Genomic DNA, 16,486 nt, shown 5'->3' on the forward strand with positions numbered 1-16,486 from the left:
TTTATAAACAAACTGGAGTAATTGTTTCTATCAGAAATATTTTCTGCATGAATACAAAGACTTTTTTCCCCCCATTTGTACCTGAAACTGCAACTTGGTAACATGCTCAGTAAGACTCTGTGGAAATGTCAAGTCCTAGTGCTAACAAAGTCAGAAAAACTCTACCTTAAGATGGCCAGAATCTCTTTGATTCATTCTATTTCACTTTATTGTTACACTTTAAACAAGTTCAGAAATCTGGGGGGTTTCTGGCTACTTGAGTAATCAACACACGGCCAACCGAAAGGAAGCAAATGGAAGTGGGAGAAATGCCCGCCTCCTGAACTGCTCTGCCCTTACGACCGTGATCCCTTCCGCGCCGCGCTCTGAATGCCGACACAGCGCTGCCATCTCTCCCAGAAGCCCCCCGGACACCGGAGCAAGGCAGAAGAACTTAACCTCAGATCCTAGTTAAGAGCAGGCAAGCAGCTTTAACACAGACTTGAGGTTTTGGTAGGTCTGACATTATCTAGAATCCAGGCTTGAATCTTGTAAAAAGTTTCCAAACAGCAGAAGAAATTGAAACAGAGATACCAGAATTAAAAACATCACGTGAGACAACAAACACAGTTCCAGTCCTAACCAAATTGCAACCCTTTCATTATAGCTTGAGGTATTTTTAAATATTTGTACAAGCTTATTAGCATTCACAGTTTCCAGAGTTGCTTTTTACTGAGATAGCATCAATGCTCACAGTATTTGACTTTCCGACGTAAGTTTTCATATACCAGACTCTCTGCCCCCACACTCATGGAAATACCAGACAGCTAGCTATTCAGTGGCAGAATATGGTTCTTGTAGTAATAAGCGTTCTAGTTCCCAATTATTGTGCTATTCTTAGGATGAGATTAAAAAAATAAGAAATCTGCAATTTATATAAAAGGAAAACTTGCTTAAACTTCTCAAAGCAAGTTCAGTCTGGTGGAGGTATATAAGACATTAAATAACAGAGTCAGATTCTTTCTTAAAGATTCCAGGTGAGGTTGGCAACAGAGAGTTCTGATTCTCCAACATTTTCTCCATCTTTTCTCCTCCGGTGGTTTTATCAATCTCTCTTTGCTTCTTACTGTGGATCCAGGGGATAAAACAAAGGACAGCACCTCCAATAAGGGGAGGGATTCCAGCGAGGTAGAATGCCACATCATAGGAGCCCAGCTTGTCACGAAGTAACCCTGGGAAGGGAAAAAACTGTCACCAAGAGAGAAGAAGGGTGGCTCTTAGGGGTCTCAGATCAGTCACACATTTCTTAGGAAATGGGTCTGAAGTATAAACCTTTTCTGATATGAGAAAGGAAAAGATCTTAGATCTTTAATCTTATCACAGACTACAGGCCTACGGGTTTGCGTACCAAGATATTACATGGAAAAAATATTTGTAACCAAGCTTTGGCTTTTTCAAAACCATTCAAAGGGCTTTGGGTTATTCCGACCCAGGGTATAACGGTCCTTATTTCAGGGGAAGGTGGATAAACTACCAAGCTGAAACTTCTCTCATACACACATACATACCTCACAGTGTCTACATGTCAAACCTTCTTGGGCCTATTTGTTTATGAAATAACATGAAACTATTTAAAATCAGAATTCAAAATCATGAAAAATTATAAATCTGAGAGTTAAGATGAAAAAGTTTTGTTAAATATACTTGTCAGCACATGGGAGTAAAATGTTTGGCACTCTGATAGATCCTTGGGCTCTGCTTCTTAAAACTGTTATTCAGAATACTCCTTGTTTCTAATTTCCCTAACAAAATCCAGATTTTTTTTTTAAAGATTTTATTTCTTAAGTAAGCTCTACACCCAACATGGGGCTTGAACTCCCAACGCTGAGATCAAGAGTCACAGGCTCTACCAACTGACCCAGCCAGGCGCCCCACAAAACCCAGATTTTAAAAGTTATCTTAGTGTTTTTAAACTTTTGTAACTCTTACTATAAAACCTCACCTATCTGAAATGTCCAGGGAACACACTGAATTGAGTATCAGACTTTTTGCAATAAACAGCTGAGAATTTGTCCAATTAAGTACCGACACATTAAAAAGGTGTACATTTATTCTAGACAGAAATCTAAAATATACAATATATAGATACAACTTTCTTATCTTCTGAATCAGAATATTCTGTATATAACTAAACCCTTCCTCCTTCTGAACACTAATTATCATGTCTGGCTATAATCCTGTGATCCCTCAGAACCTCCTGGTGAGCCAAGAGCTTTCTGCCTAACTTCGGAAGTTTTCGGTTATCTCCCTTGTCATTGGTCTGTTCTCAGTTATTTCTAGTTGCAAACACCATGCCTACCAAAGTGCGGCTTATAATCTGCTGTAGACGTGGAAACCCTAAAAATCTAAGCTTGTAAGGTGTAAAAATAGTGTAAGTAGTGTATTACCTGGGGGACAGGGGAAGGACTGGAGGGTTCTCCCACAGGGAGTCTGTGACCTTCAGTGACTGCGTGCTTGTTCATGACTAGGTTCCCAGTTCGCCAAGTTGCTAGACGTGTTGGTTCTGGACATAAGAATGAACTTTCACTGAGCCCCTCACATGCCAGACTCAGATGACAATACATACATTTGAATTTTATCCTAGTTTTATCAAATCTAGTGACGCAGATTGGCACCCAAGTAATATTGAACATGAGGCACCTTTATACTATTCAGAAGATTTCTAAAGGTGAAATTCATACAACATAAAATTAACCATTTCTGTGGCATTTACCACATTCACAATGTTGTACAACCACCACCTCTATCTAGTCCCAAAATATTTTGATCACACCAGAAGGGAATGCCATACCCATTAAGCAGTTAGTTATTCCCTAATCCCCCTCCTTCCAGCCCCTGGAAACCACCAATCTGCTCTTTACCTCTATGGACTTAGCTATTCCGGATAATTCATACAAATAAAATCTTACAGTATGTGACCTTTTGTATTTGGCTTCTTTCACTTAGCATAATGTTCTCAAGGTTCATCCACCTGGTGGCATGTATTGGTACAGTACTTCCTGCCTTTTTATGGCTGACTAATATCCCATTGTATAGCTACACCACATTCTGTTTATCCATTCATCCATTGATGGACAATTTGAGTTGTTTCCAGTAAATGGTATTTTCCATTAATTATTTCTAGGGGGGGGGATATGATCTCTTACACAAAGCATACATATTTAGAAATCTTTCAGAATCTTCATCTCTTTTTAAAAAGCAGCCATGTTTCCATTTCTCCAAAACACATACTAAATGAAATATAGCAATTGTGAAAGCTTAAAGCCCAAAAGCTTACAATTAAACATGTTATAGAGTGTGTTATGTTACCAATAAGGAGAAGAGGGACTCCTCAGCAAACTTTTTCAACATGTCATCCAAGGCTGGTCTTATTAAAAATGTTATCAGTAAGGCACACATAAAAGCAAAAGAATGGTAACCAAAAAATCGTAATATATTTTCCATATAGTAAATTACTGGAGAATCATTATATTTACCTGCAATAGGTGGGCCGACAGTCATGGGTATAGACATGAATCCAAGTAGAAATCCAATTGCTTGAGAAACATCCTGGGGGCCAACTAACTCAAAGGCAATGGGGGCCATAATGGAAATGAAGCATCCATCGAAGAGACCCATGATGAGACAGACAGCAATGAGGGCCCCAAAGACCCTACATAGGGGAATCATCATGGACATCAGACCAATGAAGAGAAAGGAGAGTACCTAGGACAAGACAGCACAGTGTCAACTCTGCTCTCAGGAAAAGTGAGTGTTACAATTACTGAGCAACACGCTTAGGACTTTGGGCCGACTATTGGTTAGTTGCCTCCCCGGCCCAATCCACCTTGATTTTATATATATAATCAACTCCCATAATCATCTCCCCTAAGTTCCCCTAGCACTTTCTCAAAATTTCCATAAAGGGACAAGAATAAAATAAGTATTTTTACATACTTACTTTCCCTTCCAGCCTGTAAGTTCTTTGAAGTCAGAATCTGTACAAAAGTCATCTTTGGACTAGATAATCTAAGGTTTAAGAATCTTATACCTGGTCAGTACTCAATAAATATTTGTTCTTTGAGAATCAGCTCAAATTCATTCATCAAACATCCGATTTTGAAATTGTATATACTCTACTGGTGTTAGTCCTTTGCAAAAGGATAATATGCCAGCAAGATCAGTACTTCATATCACAGAGCTTCCAGCTTGGGGAATATGATGACGGAAGGTTTAGCTATTTAAATAATTTAGAATATGTTGCCTGCCAATATTCCAGACATATTCCAGATATGCAGACCAAGTGAGAGATTAAAATAAGTAACTATGTATATTACCATAAATATGCACTGAATTTTGATTATTCAAATTCCAATTAAGTTTTGACTGTCATAGGAAATATGTATAATATGCAAATGAAAACATAAACATATTCTACTAGAACATCCTAAGAGCTAAATTATGTAACCCAATTTTACTTGATAATGTAAATCAATCTGATTATCAAATGATATTTTCAAACACTGTCTTCTGGTGATCCAGCACAGATATACCCCATTTAAGCACCCAGAGTTAAGGCTGAGAAATATTCTGAGCCACGAAACACGTTCATTTAACAGTAGAGTAGTTAATAGAACCAGATTCTTGATTTTGCCTGCCATTGGGTAGTTTCTGTGCTCTGTGCTGTATACTATGCCACGTGAATAAGCCCTGGTTCCTACCCTTGGGTTGTCGGGGGACAAACATGGAAGACGAGCGCACATCAAGTGTTCTAGATGTTGCCACAGTTGTATATTCAAAGTACGGTGGGTGCAAAAAAGGGAGCAGGCAGTTCAGTAACTTTTTTAGGCAAAGAACTAAATAAAACTTGACAGTTCACTAGTCAGCAGAAGAAATGTTTCAAAAAGCATCAGCCTTTTTAAAAATACGCGTACAACAGCAGCTATCATTTACTTAGTGTTTATTAGATGCCAGGCACTGTTCCAAGCACGTTAGCTAACAATCTCCTAACAACTTTATGAGGTGGGTACTAATGTGATGCCCATTTTATAGCTGCAGACAGTGATGCTAGGAGATGTTCAGTAATGTGCCTAAATGTGCCCACCCGGGAACCCTTGGTCTGCACAAGCGGTAGCAGCGAGCAGGAGGAACTGCTCCCAGAGGGTACCTCCAATGACGAGGGGCCTGGGGAGGAAAGGAGAGAGCATACAAAGCAGCCATCTGGATCACCATCTTCTCCTGTTTTTCCGAGGGCCCACAGGACCCACCAAGCTTGGGTGCTCGCCTCAGGGCAGCCGTGCACAACCTCCTAGGGGTCAGGATTTCCTGCTGTGGAGGAGTGCAGGGATGAAGGAACAGCAGCAGTGCCGAGCTCTCCAGCTGACCGGGACGCAAGTGGTCCACGGACCCCACAGTAAGAAACATGCTCTTGAAAAAGTGTCAAACTCCAGGCTGGGTCTCTTTTTGACACCATCATCCCATACAGCTGACTGCATTTTTCTTCTTCACTATTAAAATATGACTTTATGGTATAATTATTAGTTTAAGACTCTGAGTTAGTTATTGGAAAAGTCTGGCACTTCACATTTTCTAAAGAACACAATCTCCCATTCTCCTGATTTTTTTTTCTTTTTTTGGGTTAAAGATTTTATTTATTCATTTGTGAGAGAGAGGGGGAGAGCATGAGTACGGGGGGGGTGGCACAGAAGGAGAAGAAGAGGGAAAAGCAGGGATCATAACCTGAGCTGAAGGCAGACACTTAACCGACTGAGCCACCCAGGTGCCCCTTTTTATTTTCTACTTAAACATTTTCTCCAACCCAACTTCAGTGAAAACACATGCATAATTTCTTTGCATGGGTAATTAGTGGGCTTGCAGCCTGGTAGGTTGGAAAGAACTAAGGTTCAGAGGAACAAGACCAGGTTCCAGCTCTCTGTGACCTTGAGCAAGTAAAAAGGCTTCCCGATGTTTCCCATCTATACAAAAAGATCTAAAAATAAATAGAAAGTAGAAAGTGATTTGAAATTCACAAGTAGGTAAATGACAAGGAGTACTGTCATTGGTAAACTAACCACACTTTAATTGTCTTAATTATACATACATTTTTAACTCTACCTACAAACACAAAAGCAGAAAAACATGGAAAGTCATTTGAATCTTGGAAACTCATCTATTATCACAAACTCCAGAGAATCTAGAATAAAACTTCAGGACATTGTGGGGCCACATTCCATGGATTTAACTGGTAAAGCCACCGACCAAACATTCCCAACCATGCCACTGTAACTACACTAGGTTACCTTTCAAGAATATTTTTTCCTTTGAATATGTTTCCTATTCTTTTACTATTTTGTTCAGTAAAAACTCTCCCAAGATAAGAGAACCAGAGTGAATTATTGAAAGCCTAGCACGCTACTTGGCACCAAGTCAATTGCGCTCAATAAATGAATGTTTTTCTCAGACAAATTTACATAACATGAGACCCAGGTGCTTTACTTCTGGTAGTTATCCTGATTTTTCTATTCATTTTTGGCCCCTTCCAGTTTTTGTTCTTTGGTTAGTTTTGTAAAAAATAATTCACTCAGGGCGCCTGGGTGGCTCAGCCAGTTAAACGTCTGCCTTCGGCTCAGGTCAGGATCCCAGGGTCCTGGGATCAGGCCTCACACTGGGCTCCTTGCTTGGCAGGAGGCCTGCTTCTCCCTCTCCTTCTGCCTGCTGCTCCCCCTGCTTGTGCTCTCTCTGTCAAATAAATCTTAAAAAAAACTTAAGAGTTTCAGATTTAGGGGTGTCTAGTGGCTCAGTCAGTTAAGCATCCGACTCTTGATTTGGCTCAAGTTACGATCTCAGGGTCATGAGATCCAGCCCCGTGTCGGCTGGGCTCTGCACTGGGCGTGAAGTCTGCTTAAGATTCTCTCTTTCCCTCTCCCTCTGCCCCTCCCCACCTTTCAAATTTATTACTATATATTTGAGCTTATAATTTCTTAATACTTTACCTGACTACGAGTTCTCCTATAAACTATAGGTAAAACTATATTAACTATATTCTCTTTTTTCAATTATTTGACAATAATTACTAGTTTTTATTCAAAATTGTTAAGTTTTAATAACTTAAACAGAAATTGTTATTTAAAAGTAAAATTTCTTGGTTTTTCATTAAGAATTGAGTTCATAGGCATTTACACATTTATCCTTTAGTCTCTCTCAGAAAATAGCTGGTGAACTGTTCATACGGGAGTTTCTGTACTTCATCACTTCCCCAAATAAATATTGATCCATACATCAAATATTGATTTGTAAATACTGGGCTCCAGTTTGAAAGATAAATAAATTTAATATTACTACAATCTTCTTTCCCTCCTCAAACATAGCAGCTCTGGTTGGATTTAAATGAGGTATTCAAAGGTCCCTAATTCTCTTCTAGCCTCTGGCACTGACATTTAATAAGGCATTGACAGTTGAGGTGTATTTCCTGCTTTTGTTTTCTTAAAATCATCCAAGGAAATATCTTCTGTCACAATATTATAGGTTCTATTATAGAACCCCTTGCTTAAGTTAGTTTACATACTTAAAGAACAAAAAAAATTGGGTTTTTTTTGTTGTTGTTGTTGTTATCCTTCCCCATTTCTATCACAAAGAGAACATTCTTGGAGAAATGTCTGTTTAAGTTTTGCTCAGGAATCTAAGTATAGCTCAAGAAGAAAAATGAGCTGCATGTGAATAAGCAGAAGGCATTTTCAGATGCAGACACACAACTGGCCACAGTTAGATTCAAGTGTTGCTCCTACAAATTTATTCACTATAAAGTTTCCAGATTTTTCTAGCTAGGAACCCAGAGCAGAAAGCCTTTAACCATTGTTATTCCATATAATGCAGTTAGTCATCTCTTTGCTCAGCATTTAAAACAGTTAGGCTGAAAATACCTGGAAACCAGGACCTTGATAGAGTTTACATTCAGAACTCCAAAGCAAAAGCGTGAGACTCCTGAACAAAAAGTTGAGTCTATCTATCAGCAAAGGTCTCTGGGGCACCTGGCTGGCTCACCTGGTGAAGCATGCAACTCTTGATCTCAGGGTTGTGAGTTTGAGCCCCATGTTGGGTGTACAGATTACTTTAAAAAAATTATAAGCAAAGATGTCTAGTTCGGGATAACCAAGGTCTCCTTTCTTGAGACCTGTTCCAAATCAGGATCTGCTTCAGTATTTGATAGACTATTAAAACATAATCAAAGGAAGGATTTATTAATCATGCACTCTGGGCCGACACTTTACATAAGTTGTCACCATGAATCCTCACCGCAGCCCTTGGCCGGTTCTGGAGACCGCTGGTGACGAGAACTGGGGTGAAATCATGTCTCACTCCAGAGCCTGTGCTTTTCTGCTCTGCAGCCTCCCAGACCCAAGATGACGGTGACCAGAAATGAGACCATGTGGGAGGTCGTGAAGTGTGTTCTGTGCCCAGCTGCTAGGAGACGGGGAGGGGAGAGAACCGTCACAGCCCCGTGAGGTTAGGCTGTCACAGACAAGAGCAGGGAGCAGGTATGTCCGCACCACCAGGGACGAGAAGGTAAGGAAGGTAAGCAGTGGGAGCTCCAGCTCTCAAAGGCGAGGCCAAAAGGCAGCCAGCCAGCGAGGGAAAGCACAGTGGGAATAAGCAAACAGGCAGAGCTGGAGTTGGCTGCAGCAGAGAACAGCCAAGAACCAAAACCACACTGAACGGTTGGGAGTTGGGCAGGGGAGCCAGGAAAAAGGAGAGACAGAGGCGGGGAGTGATATAAAGGAGCGAGTCCACATGGGTTGGGCCTGTGGCACTCTGTTCACAGGCGGGGCCCGCTGGTGGCCCCCCACAGCCACACGGCCCACGGAAGGCCTTCTGCCTCCTTCACAGGCCTCTCGGAAATGCAACCCCTCACTGTGACTCAGCACACACTACTGTGGAGAAGGGATTACTGCTTCTAGCCCAGGAATCTCTCCTCCACATACAACCACAGTGACTTTAAAATGTGAAATCAGGGGGCACCTGGGTGGCTCAGTCGTTAGGCGTCTGCCTTTGGCTCAGGTCATGATCCCAGGGTCCTGGGATCGAGCCCCGCATCGGGCTCCCTGCTCGGCGGAGAGCCTATTTCTCCCTCTGTCCCTCCCCCTGCTCATGCTCTCGCTCTCTCAAAAAAAATAAATAAAATCTTTAAAAAAAATAAAATGTGAAATCAGGGGCGCCTGACTCTTGATTTCGGCTAAGGTCATGATCTCAGGGTCGTGAGACTGAGCCCTGTGTTGGGCTCCACGCTCAGTGGGAAGTCTCCTTGAGATTCTCTCCCTCTCCCCCGACTCAAATAAATATAGCTTTTAAAAAAAATGTGAAATCAGACCACGTCATTCTCCAACAAAGACCCACTACACTTAAAGTAAAATCTCTTCATTTTGGCTTTTAAGGTCCTGTATAATCTGGCCCTTCCTAACTTTCCAACCTCTTCCCATGTCACTCTCCCTGTCTTCTTGAGTTCTTCATTTTTCCTGCCCCCAGTTTTGCTCCAGGAACTCAGGGGGGCCATGCACGTCGTGTGTGCATCACCCCGCCAGGGTCTAGCCTAGAGCAGAGTAGACACAATCTCTGGAAAGAATGAAAGGAAGCTGAAAGTCTGTAATGCAACAAGTGTCCATTAGAGGGTTCTCTTGACCCTTGAGAAGAAGACCAACTGATCCACAACAATATCCACAGCTGGGTCCTAATAAAAGGGGAATGATCATAATACAGTAAATGCTTTCAAAAGTACCACTCTACCAGCTATGGACACTTCCTTCCCCCATATGCCCAGGCTCCTTTCTGCAGCTGTCTGCTGGGACCTACACACAGACACCCACAGTGAGGCCGCCTCTCTGTTCCTCAGGGTTCACACCTCTAAGTGCAAGTGACCACAATACTGTCGTCAGAGGGCTGGGGTGAGGAATACCAGAGAATGCACGTCTGGCACATGGAAGTACTCAATAAAGGGTGGATGCTGTTATTTCAAATCAATCAATGGAAGTTACTATATCTGTAGTAAATGCCTTTTCCAATCATTTTCCTGCACCCAAATCCCACTTCTCCTTCAAGACCCAACCCAAATACTGCCTCCCATCTATAGAGTGAGGAGACACACTCACTGCCCCAATCTCTAACTGCCCCCTCCCGGGGCTCCCCTTCACCTTCCCTTCAGAGCCAAGCTTTTGGGCAAAGTAGTCCACATGGCCACCTACTCAGTGATCATGATCCATCTTTAGCACCTGCCACTCCAGTGAAACTCTGCAGCTAAATCCAGTGAGAACCTTTTAGTCTTTAATGTGCTTGCCCTCTCACTAGCTGCCAACACTGCTGACCACTCCTGTCTCTGAAAACACTCTGTGCCCTGCTTCCTTCCCACCAGTCTGGGCACCCCTTCCATTCTCCGCTGCACACCCCGCTCCTCCGCTCCCGCCATACAGCGCATGGATGCTGAAGTCCCACGGGTCTCTGAGACTCTCTCAGGAGCTCCAAACCCGGCTTTCCCACAAACCCCACAAATTTAAAATGGCAACAATGAACTGAGCATCTTACTCCATTACTGAATTATTGATCTTAATGAAATAGCACAACCATCCACTCTGTGATGGGAGCCACAAATCTCAGACCCAGCTGAGGTGGCTCCATCAAACTCTCATTCCCAATATCCCTATTTTACACCCTGTCTGATTCCAATGTTTCTGCCTTGGTTCCTCCTGCCTAGACTACTTCAACAGTCTCCAACTAGTCTCTCTGCCTCCACTTTTTTTAAACAACATCTTTATTGAGATAATAAATTCATAATGAGTGGGCCTGAGTTAACAAAGTCATACCACCATCACTAATGCCTAATTTTAGAATATTTGTATCACCCCAAAAAGGATCCCCATACCCTGTAGCAGTTACCCCCCACCGCCTCCTCCCCCGGCCCCAGGCAACCACAAATCTACTTTGTCTCGTGGCGCTGCCCATTCTGGCCACTTCCCAGAAAGGGAGCTATACAGTATGTAGCTTTCTGGGACTGTCTGCACTCTTGCCCCTCCTCCACTTCATTCCACCCTACACAGTTCCTGGATTAAGCTTAATAAAATACAACTCCTATCGTGTCACTTCTTTGGTTAAAACCCTCTCATGGCTCCTGGTAGATTTCAGGATAGTGTTCATCCTCTTCCTAACCTGGCTCCTGAGCCTCTCCCTCCAGCCAATTTAGTGCTCTCCCTCTATTCCCTTTATCTCTCCTTTTGTTCAGTTTCCCAGACATAATATACTGTGTCACACCTCCACCTCCCTGTCCATGTGGTTTCCTCGGCCTGGAACACACTTCTCTGCTTTATCTATCTGACTACCACTCACCTCTTAACAGCCCACCAGCCCAGGAAGCCTGCTCAGACCCTCGCTAGTGATTCAGATGTTTGGAGCCTACGTTTCTATGGCACCCATCTAGAATAGTCATTATTCCACTGTGCTGCAACACTGTTTTATCTGTCTACCCATGAGACCATTAGCTACTAACTGAGGGCACAGATCATGTTTCATGCTTCATCTGCAGCATTCAGCCCAGTGTCTAGCATGGAGGAGTCATTTAAGAACTTATCAAATGAGTGTCAGTATGATCTTGGAATTAGCATTAGTTTAGTGCACACCTCTCAACACCCAGGAGGCAATCTGCAGTAAGAAGTTCAGAAGAAACACACCCCCATAAACTTCAAAAGATATTGCAAAAGGCGCATGACTATGAGAACTGTGCCAAAAATAAACCATTCTTCTTAGGAAAAGCAATGGGCAAAAAACATTCTGATTTGGTGGAGTTCCATGACAAAACAAATAAGATTGTTTGATCGCCAATGTCCCATGTTGAAAACCCAAAACTCATAACCGATTTTGCCCTTGAAAAACTGCTGGTAGAAGTTAGGTTCCAGAAAGTATCTGTCATTTTTACAGAAGAATTTAAGCAAATAAATACATATAACGAGACATGAGGGGATAAAGATAATTTTGCTGGGGGAAAAGTGGCTTAAGAAAGTACCTGAAGATAAACCTTCTTCACACCAGGCACATAATCTGCAATCCTGCCAAAGAGCAGCCGTCCAACCCCTGAAGTGATGCCAATGCACATGAGAACCACCTCTTTATTTTTTCCATCTTGAAATCTTTCATTCACATGTTTCATCTGTGGACCAAAGAGACAGAGGCAACACTAAATACGGTAGGAAAAATTGACAAGTTTTGACACAAAATGCCTTTGTGTCTCCACAATGTTATGGACTCTCACCCCCTTCCAAATTCAAATATTTATAAAATTTCTTCTGTGATAATTTTTCATCAGAACATATGAAGACAAGGCTAACGTGATTTAGCTTGCATAAAAGAAACAAGAATCCTTATGCGAGGTCTTATTTCAAAAACGCGTTACCAACACACATTTTCTAAGTTGACATTGAGCCATTAGCTAAAGGAAGAGAACATACTTTAAACATACCAGACAACCTTGCTCTCTCAAGGTCACCTAAGGACCCAATTATCTGCTCTCTTACAGGCAATTTAAGGCAGTTTCATATCTTCTTGGAGAACCTGAACCAAACTGACAGCCCTGAAATAAGCTGTCCTGGAGCTTCCAGGATAAGAGCGTAAGGGTCCCTACCTGTGAATCTGCCTGTGTGCCATCAAAACGGACAGATCCAGAGGCAGCTGAACACAGCACTTAGGAGAAAAGCCTCTTAGAGAGACTGCTTGGGTTCAAGTCTAGGGTCCATCCCTTATCAGCCTGATGACCCTGAGTAAGTTCTTAACCTGTAAGTCCTCAGTTTCCTTGTCTATAAAATGGAGATAGCAACAGTACCTCAAGAAGGTGGTTATGAGGATTAAAGTATCTGTGTAAAGAACTTAGAATAGTGACCGACACAGTTAATAATGATTAGATAGTAATTTTAGGGGACGCCTGGGTAGTTCAGTTAAGCATCTGCCTTCGGCTCAGGTCATGATCCCAGAGTCCTGGGATGGAGCCCCACGTCGGGCTCCCTGCTCCACGGGGGGCCTGCTTCTCCCTCTCTTCCTGGCTTGTACTCTTGCTGTATATCAATTTTAGCCTTTTTTAAAGGACCTTTTTCCCTTAATTTACACTGTACCTAGAACAGTGACTGTAAAACGGGCACCTGACAATGTTTTAAAAGGCAGTGTGACCAGGCAGGTGTTATCCTGGGTGATAAAACATGCAACTCAGCACCCACTAGCATAAGCTTTGCTCCACAGCCCCTAAGTGTCACCCCTATCTTAGCACTTCCATTCTCTCAATGATCATCTGTGTTCTCACAGTAAGGATAAAAAGCATGTCTGTACTCCTACTGTTTTCTCTGAAATCACAGAGATGTTTTAACAAATCCAAACAGTTGTTTGAAACAATCAGACTTACTGTTCCCTACATCAAACTTTGGCCTGAATTCCAGAAGCCTGCAAAGCAAATCACCCAGCAAGTTCAATGGCCCGATGTTCCCAGGGGATCCTAGTAGCCTTCAGGGATGAATGACATCCCCTTAAGAGACTTCCATTTTGCATTTTTATGCCCGCTTGGATATGCCAACACCTATATTTATATTCTTTACTTTGGTATTAAAAGCCCTTCATAACCTGTCACCAGTCTATCTTTTTGCCTTTATTACCTACTGATCCTCAACTCAAAAGCAGAAAATGCAAATGTCTACAGGACTCAGGCAAGTAACATTAAGGAGTGAAACAGACTTGTTGGGGAGAGGGAGCACATACTTAAGTTGATTATTACCATATAGGACCACCATGTTGCCAAGTCTATCTCCCAGCCCCCTTTTCTTTTAAAGGAAAGTCAGAAATTTTTTTGTGTGGAAATGTTGGCACCTACCTTAAATTTAGAACCTGGCATGATCTAACCCCATGCAAGCCAAACAAAACATGCCTGCAAACTGCATTAGGCCGGCTTTGATCTTAGCCCTAATCCTATCTGGCCCAGCAGGACAGGTTTATTCGGTGTCGCTTAAACACGTCTCACACTTTCTTACCTCTACATTTCTGCTACCTCTTCCATCTTCTTTGACTTTCTGAATCCCACCCATTCTTTCTTTCCTTTTTTTTTATTATGTTATGTTAATCACCATACATTACATCATTAGTTTTTGATGTAGTGTTCCATGATTCATTTTTTGTGTATTAACACCCAGTGCTCCATGCAGTACGTGCATTTAATACCCATCACCGGGCTAACCCATCCCCCCACCCCCTTCCCCTCTAGAACCCTCAGTTTGTTTCTCAGAGTCCATAGTCTCTCATGGTTCGTCTACCCCTCCAATTCCCACCCCCCTTCATTTTTCCCTTCCTGCTATCTTCTTCTTGTTTTTTTTAAACATATAATGTATTATTTGTTTCAGAGGTACAGGTCCATGAGCCAACAGTCTTACACAATTCACAGCACTCACCATAGCACATACCCTCCCCAATGTCTATCACCCAGCCACCCCATCCCTCCCACCCCCCATCACTCCAGCAACCCTCAGTTTGTTTCCTGAGATTAAGAATTCCTCATATCAGTGAGATCATATGATACATGTCTTTCTCTGATTGACTTATTTCGCTCAGCATAATACCCTCCAGTTCTATCCACGTCGTTGCAAATGGCAAGATTTCATTCCTTTTGATGGCTGCATAATATTCCATTGTGTATATATACTACATCTTCTTTATCCATTCATCTGTTGATGGACATCTTGGCTCTTTCTATAGTTTGACTATTGTGGACACTGCTGCTATAAACTTTGGGGTGCACGTACCCCTTTGGATCACTACATTTGTATCTCTGGGGTAAATATCCAGTAGTGCAATTGCTGGGTCGTAGGGCAGCTCTATTTTCAATTTTTTGAGGAACCTCCATACTGTTTTCCAGAGTGGCTGCACCAGCTTGCATTCCCACCAACAGTGTAGGAGGGTACCTCTTTCTCCGCATCCCCACCAACATCTGTCGTTCCCTGACTTGTTAATTTTAGCCATTCTGACTGGTGTGAGGTGGTATCTCACTGAGGTTTTGATTTGGATTTCCATGATGCCGAGTGATGTTGAGCACTTTTTCATGTGTCTGTTGGCCATTTGGGTGTCTTCTTTGGAAAAATGTCTGTTCATGTCTTCTGCCCATTTCTTGATTGGATCATATGTTCTTTGGGTGTTGAGTTTGAGAAGTTCTTTATAGATTTTGGATACTAGCCCTTTATCTGACATGTCATTTGCAAATATCTTCTCCCATTCTGTCGGTTGTCTTTTGGTTTTGTTGACTGTTTCTTTAAGACTGCTCAAATCCCACCTTTTCTATAAAGCTGTCCTTGATTATCTCTGTCTTCTCTGTTTTCATTGGCAGCTTAAGTACTGACTATTCCTACCCAGCCTTTCTAGCTTCTAAGGCTACGCATTCTCTTGTGTCAACTCTTACATGTCAAACTAGACCTATCCACTTGCCTGTTCCAAAGACATCTCAAAGCCACCATGCCCCATGCTGAACTCCTCTCCCCCTCACAACCTGCCCTCCCTCCATTTCAGGTAACACTACTACTGTTGGCCCAACTACCCAAGGGAGAAACTAGATAACCACCTTAAATTACTCCCTCTCCGTTCCCCGAGATCCAGAGTCACCCCTACCTAAATTCTGATGATCTTACCTCCTACCCTTCTTAGACACACTTCCTTTGGTGTTTGTTCCCCGTGTTTTAGTTTAGGTTCCTTTTTTTTTTTTCTTTTTTCTTTTTTTGTGGGCAGCAAAGCAAGGTTTATTGAGTGATGGTAAAGTGATAGTACAAAGCTCCTGAAGAGGGAGGGGACCCGAGGGAGGGTTGCCTTAGTTTAGGTTCCTATCACTCCTCACTTAGACAACAATAGCCTTCTAGCATACTTCTTGCTTGAGCCCCCACTCCTGAATCTCTGTTCTCTGAGACCACCAGATTAAGTTCAAAATTAAAGACACTTCTCTGCCTAAGATCCTTTGATGGCTCCCATAGCCTTCAGGGTAAAGCTCCGACTCCTGGTTGACAGATGAAAGCCTTCCTGCTTTGCTCCTGCAGCCTCACCTCCAGCTGCCTCCTTACACGCACCGTGCTAACACTGTGCTGTCTGGTACGGCAGCTACTAGCCACACGGGCACTACTGAGCACTGAAAATGGAGCTACTGCAGACTGAGATGTGCTAAGTATAAAACACACAGCAAGGGGTGCCCGGGTGGCTCAGTCGTTGAGCGTCTGCCTTCGGCTCAGCTCATGGTCCCAGGGTCCTGCGATCGAGCCCCGCATCAGGCTCCCTGCTCCGCGGGAAGTCTGCTTCTCCCTCAGCACTCCTCCTGCTTGTGTTCCCTCTCTCACTGTGTCTCTCTCTGTCAAATAAATAAAATCTTAAAAAAAAACCAAAACACAGCAAACTTAGAAGACTTACTGAAAAGAAAGCATGCAAAATA

At 42.6% G+C, this 16,486-nt stretch overlaps 1 protein-coding gene across 1 annotated transcript in view; it reads right to left on the reverse strand.

The window, feature by feature from the left end:
* Window positions 1–211: 211 nt before the first annotated feature.
* The window catches only part of SLC16A10 (solute carrier family 16 member 10), a 114,417-nt gene continuing 98,142 nt past the window's right edge, over window positions 212–16,486 (reverse strand). Inside the window, exons 4-6 of the mRNA XM_021693377.1 lie at window positions 12,059–12,202; window positions 3,516–3,744; window positions 212–1,211 (exon numbers count right to left, since the gene is read on the reverse strand). Coding sequence (XP_021549052.1) covers window positions 979–1,211; window positions 3,516–3,744; window positions 12,059–12,202 — 606 coding nt within the window. The 3' untranslated portion in view covers window positions 212–978. The remainder of the gene's footprint in view (window positions 1,212–3,515; window positions 3,745–12,058; window positions 12,203–16,486) is intronic.

Source organism: Neomonachus schauinslandi, chromosome 8 (assembly GCF_002201575.2).
Source record: "Neomonachus schauinslandi chromosome 8, ASM220157v2, whole genome shotgun sequence".
In the NCBI taxonomy this organism is placed as follows: Eukaryota; Metazoa; Chordata; class Mammalia; order Carnivora; family Phocidae; genus Neomonachus; species Neomonachus schauinslandi.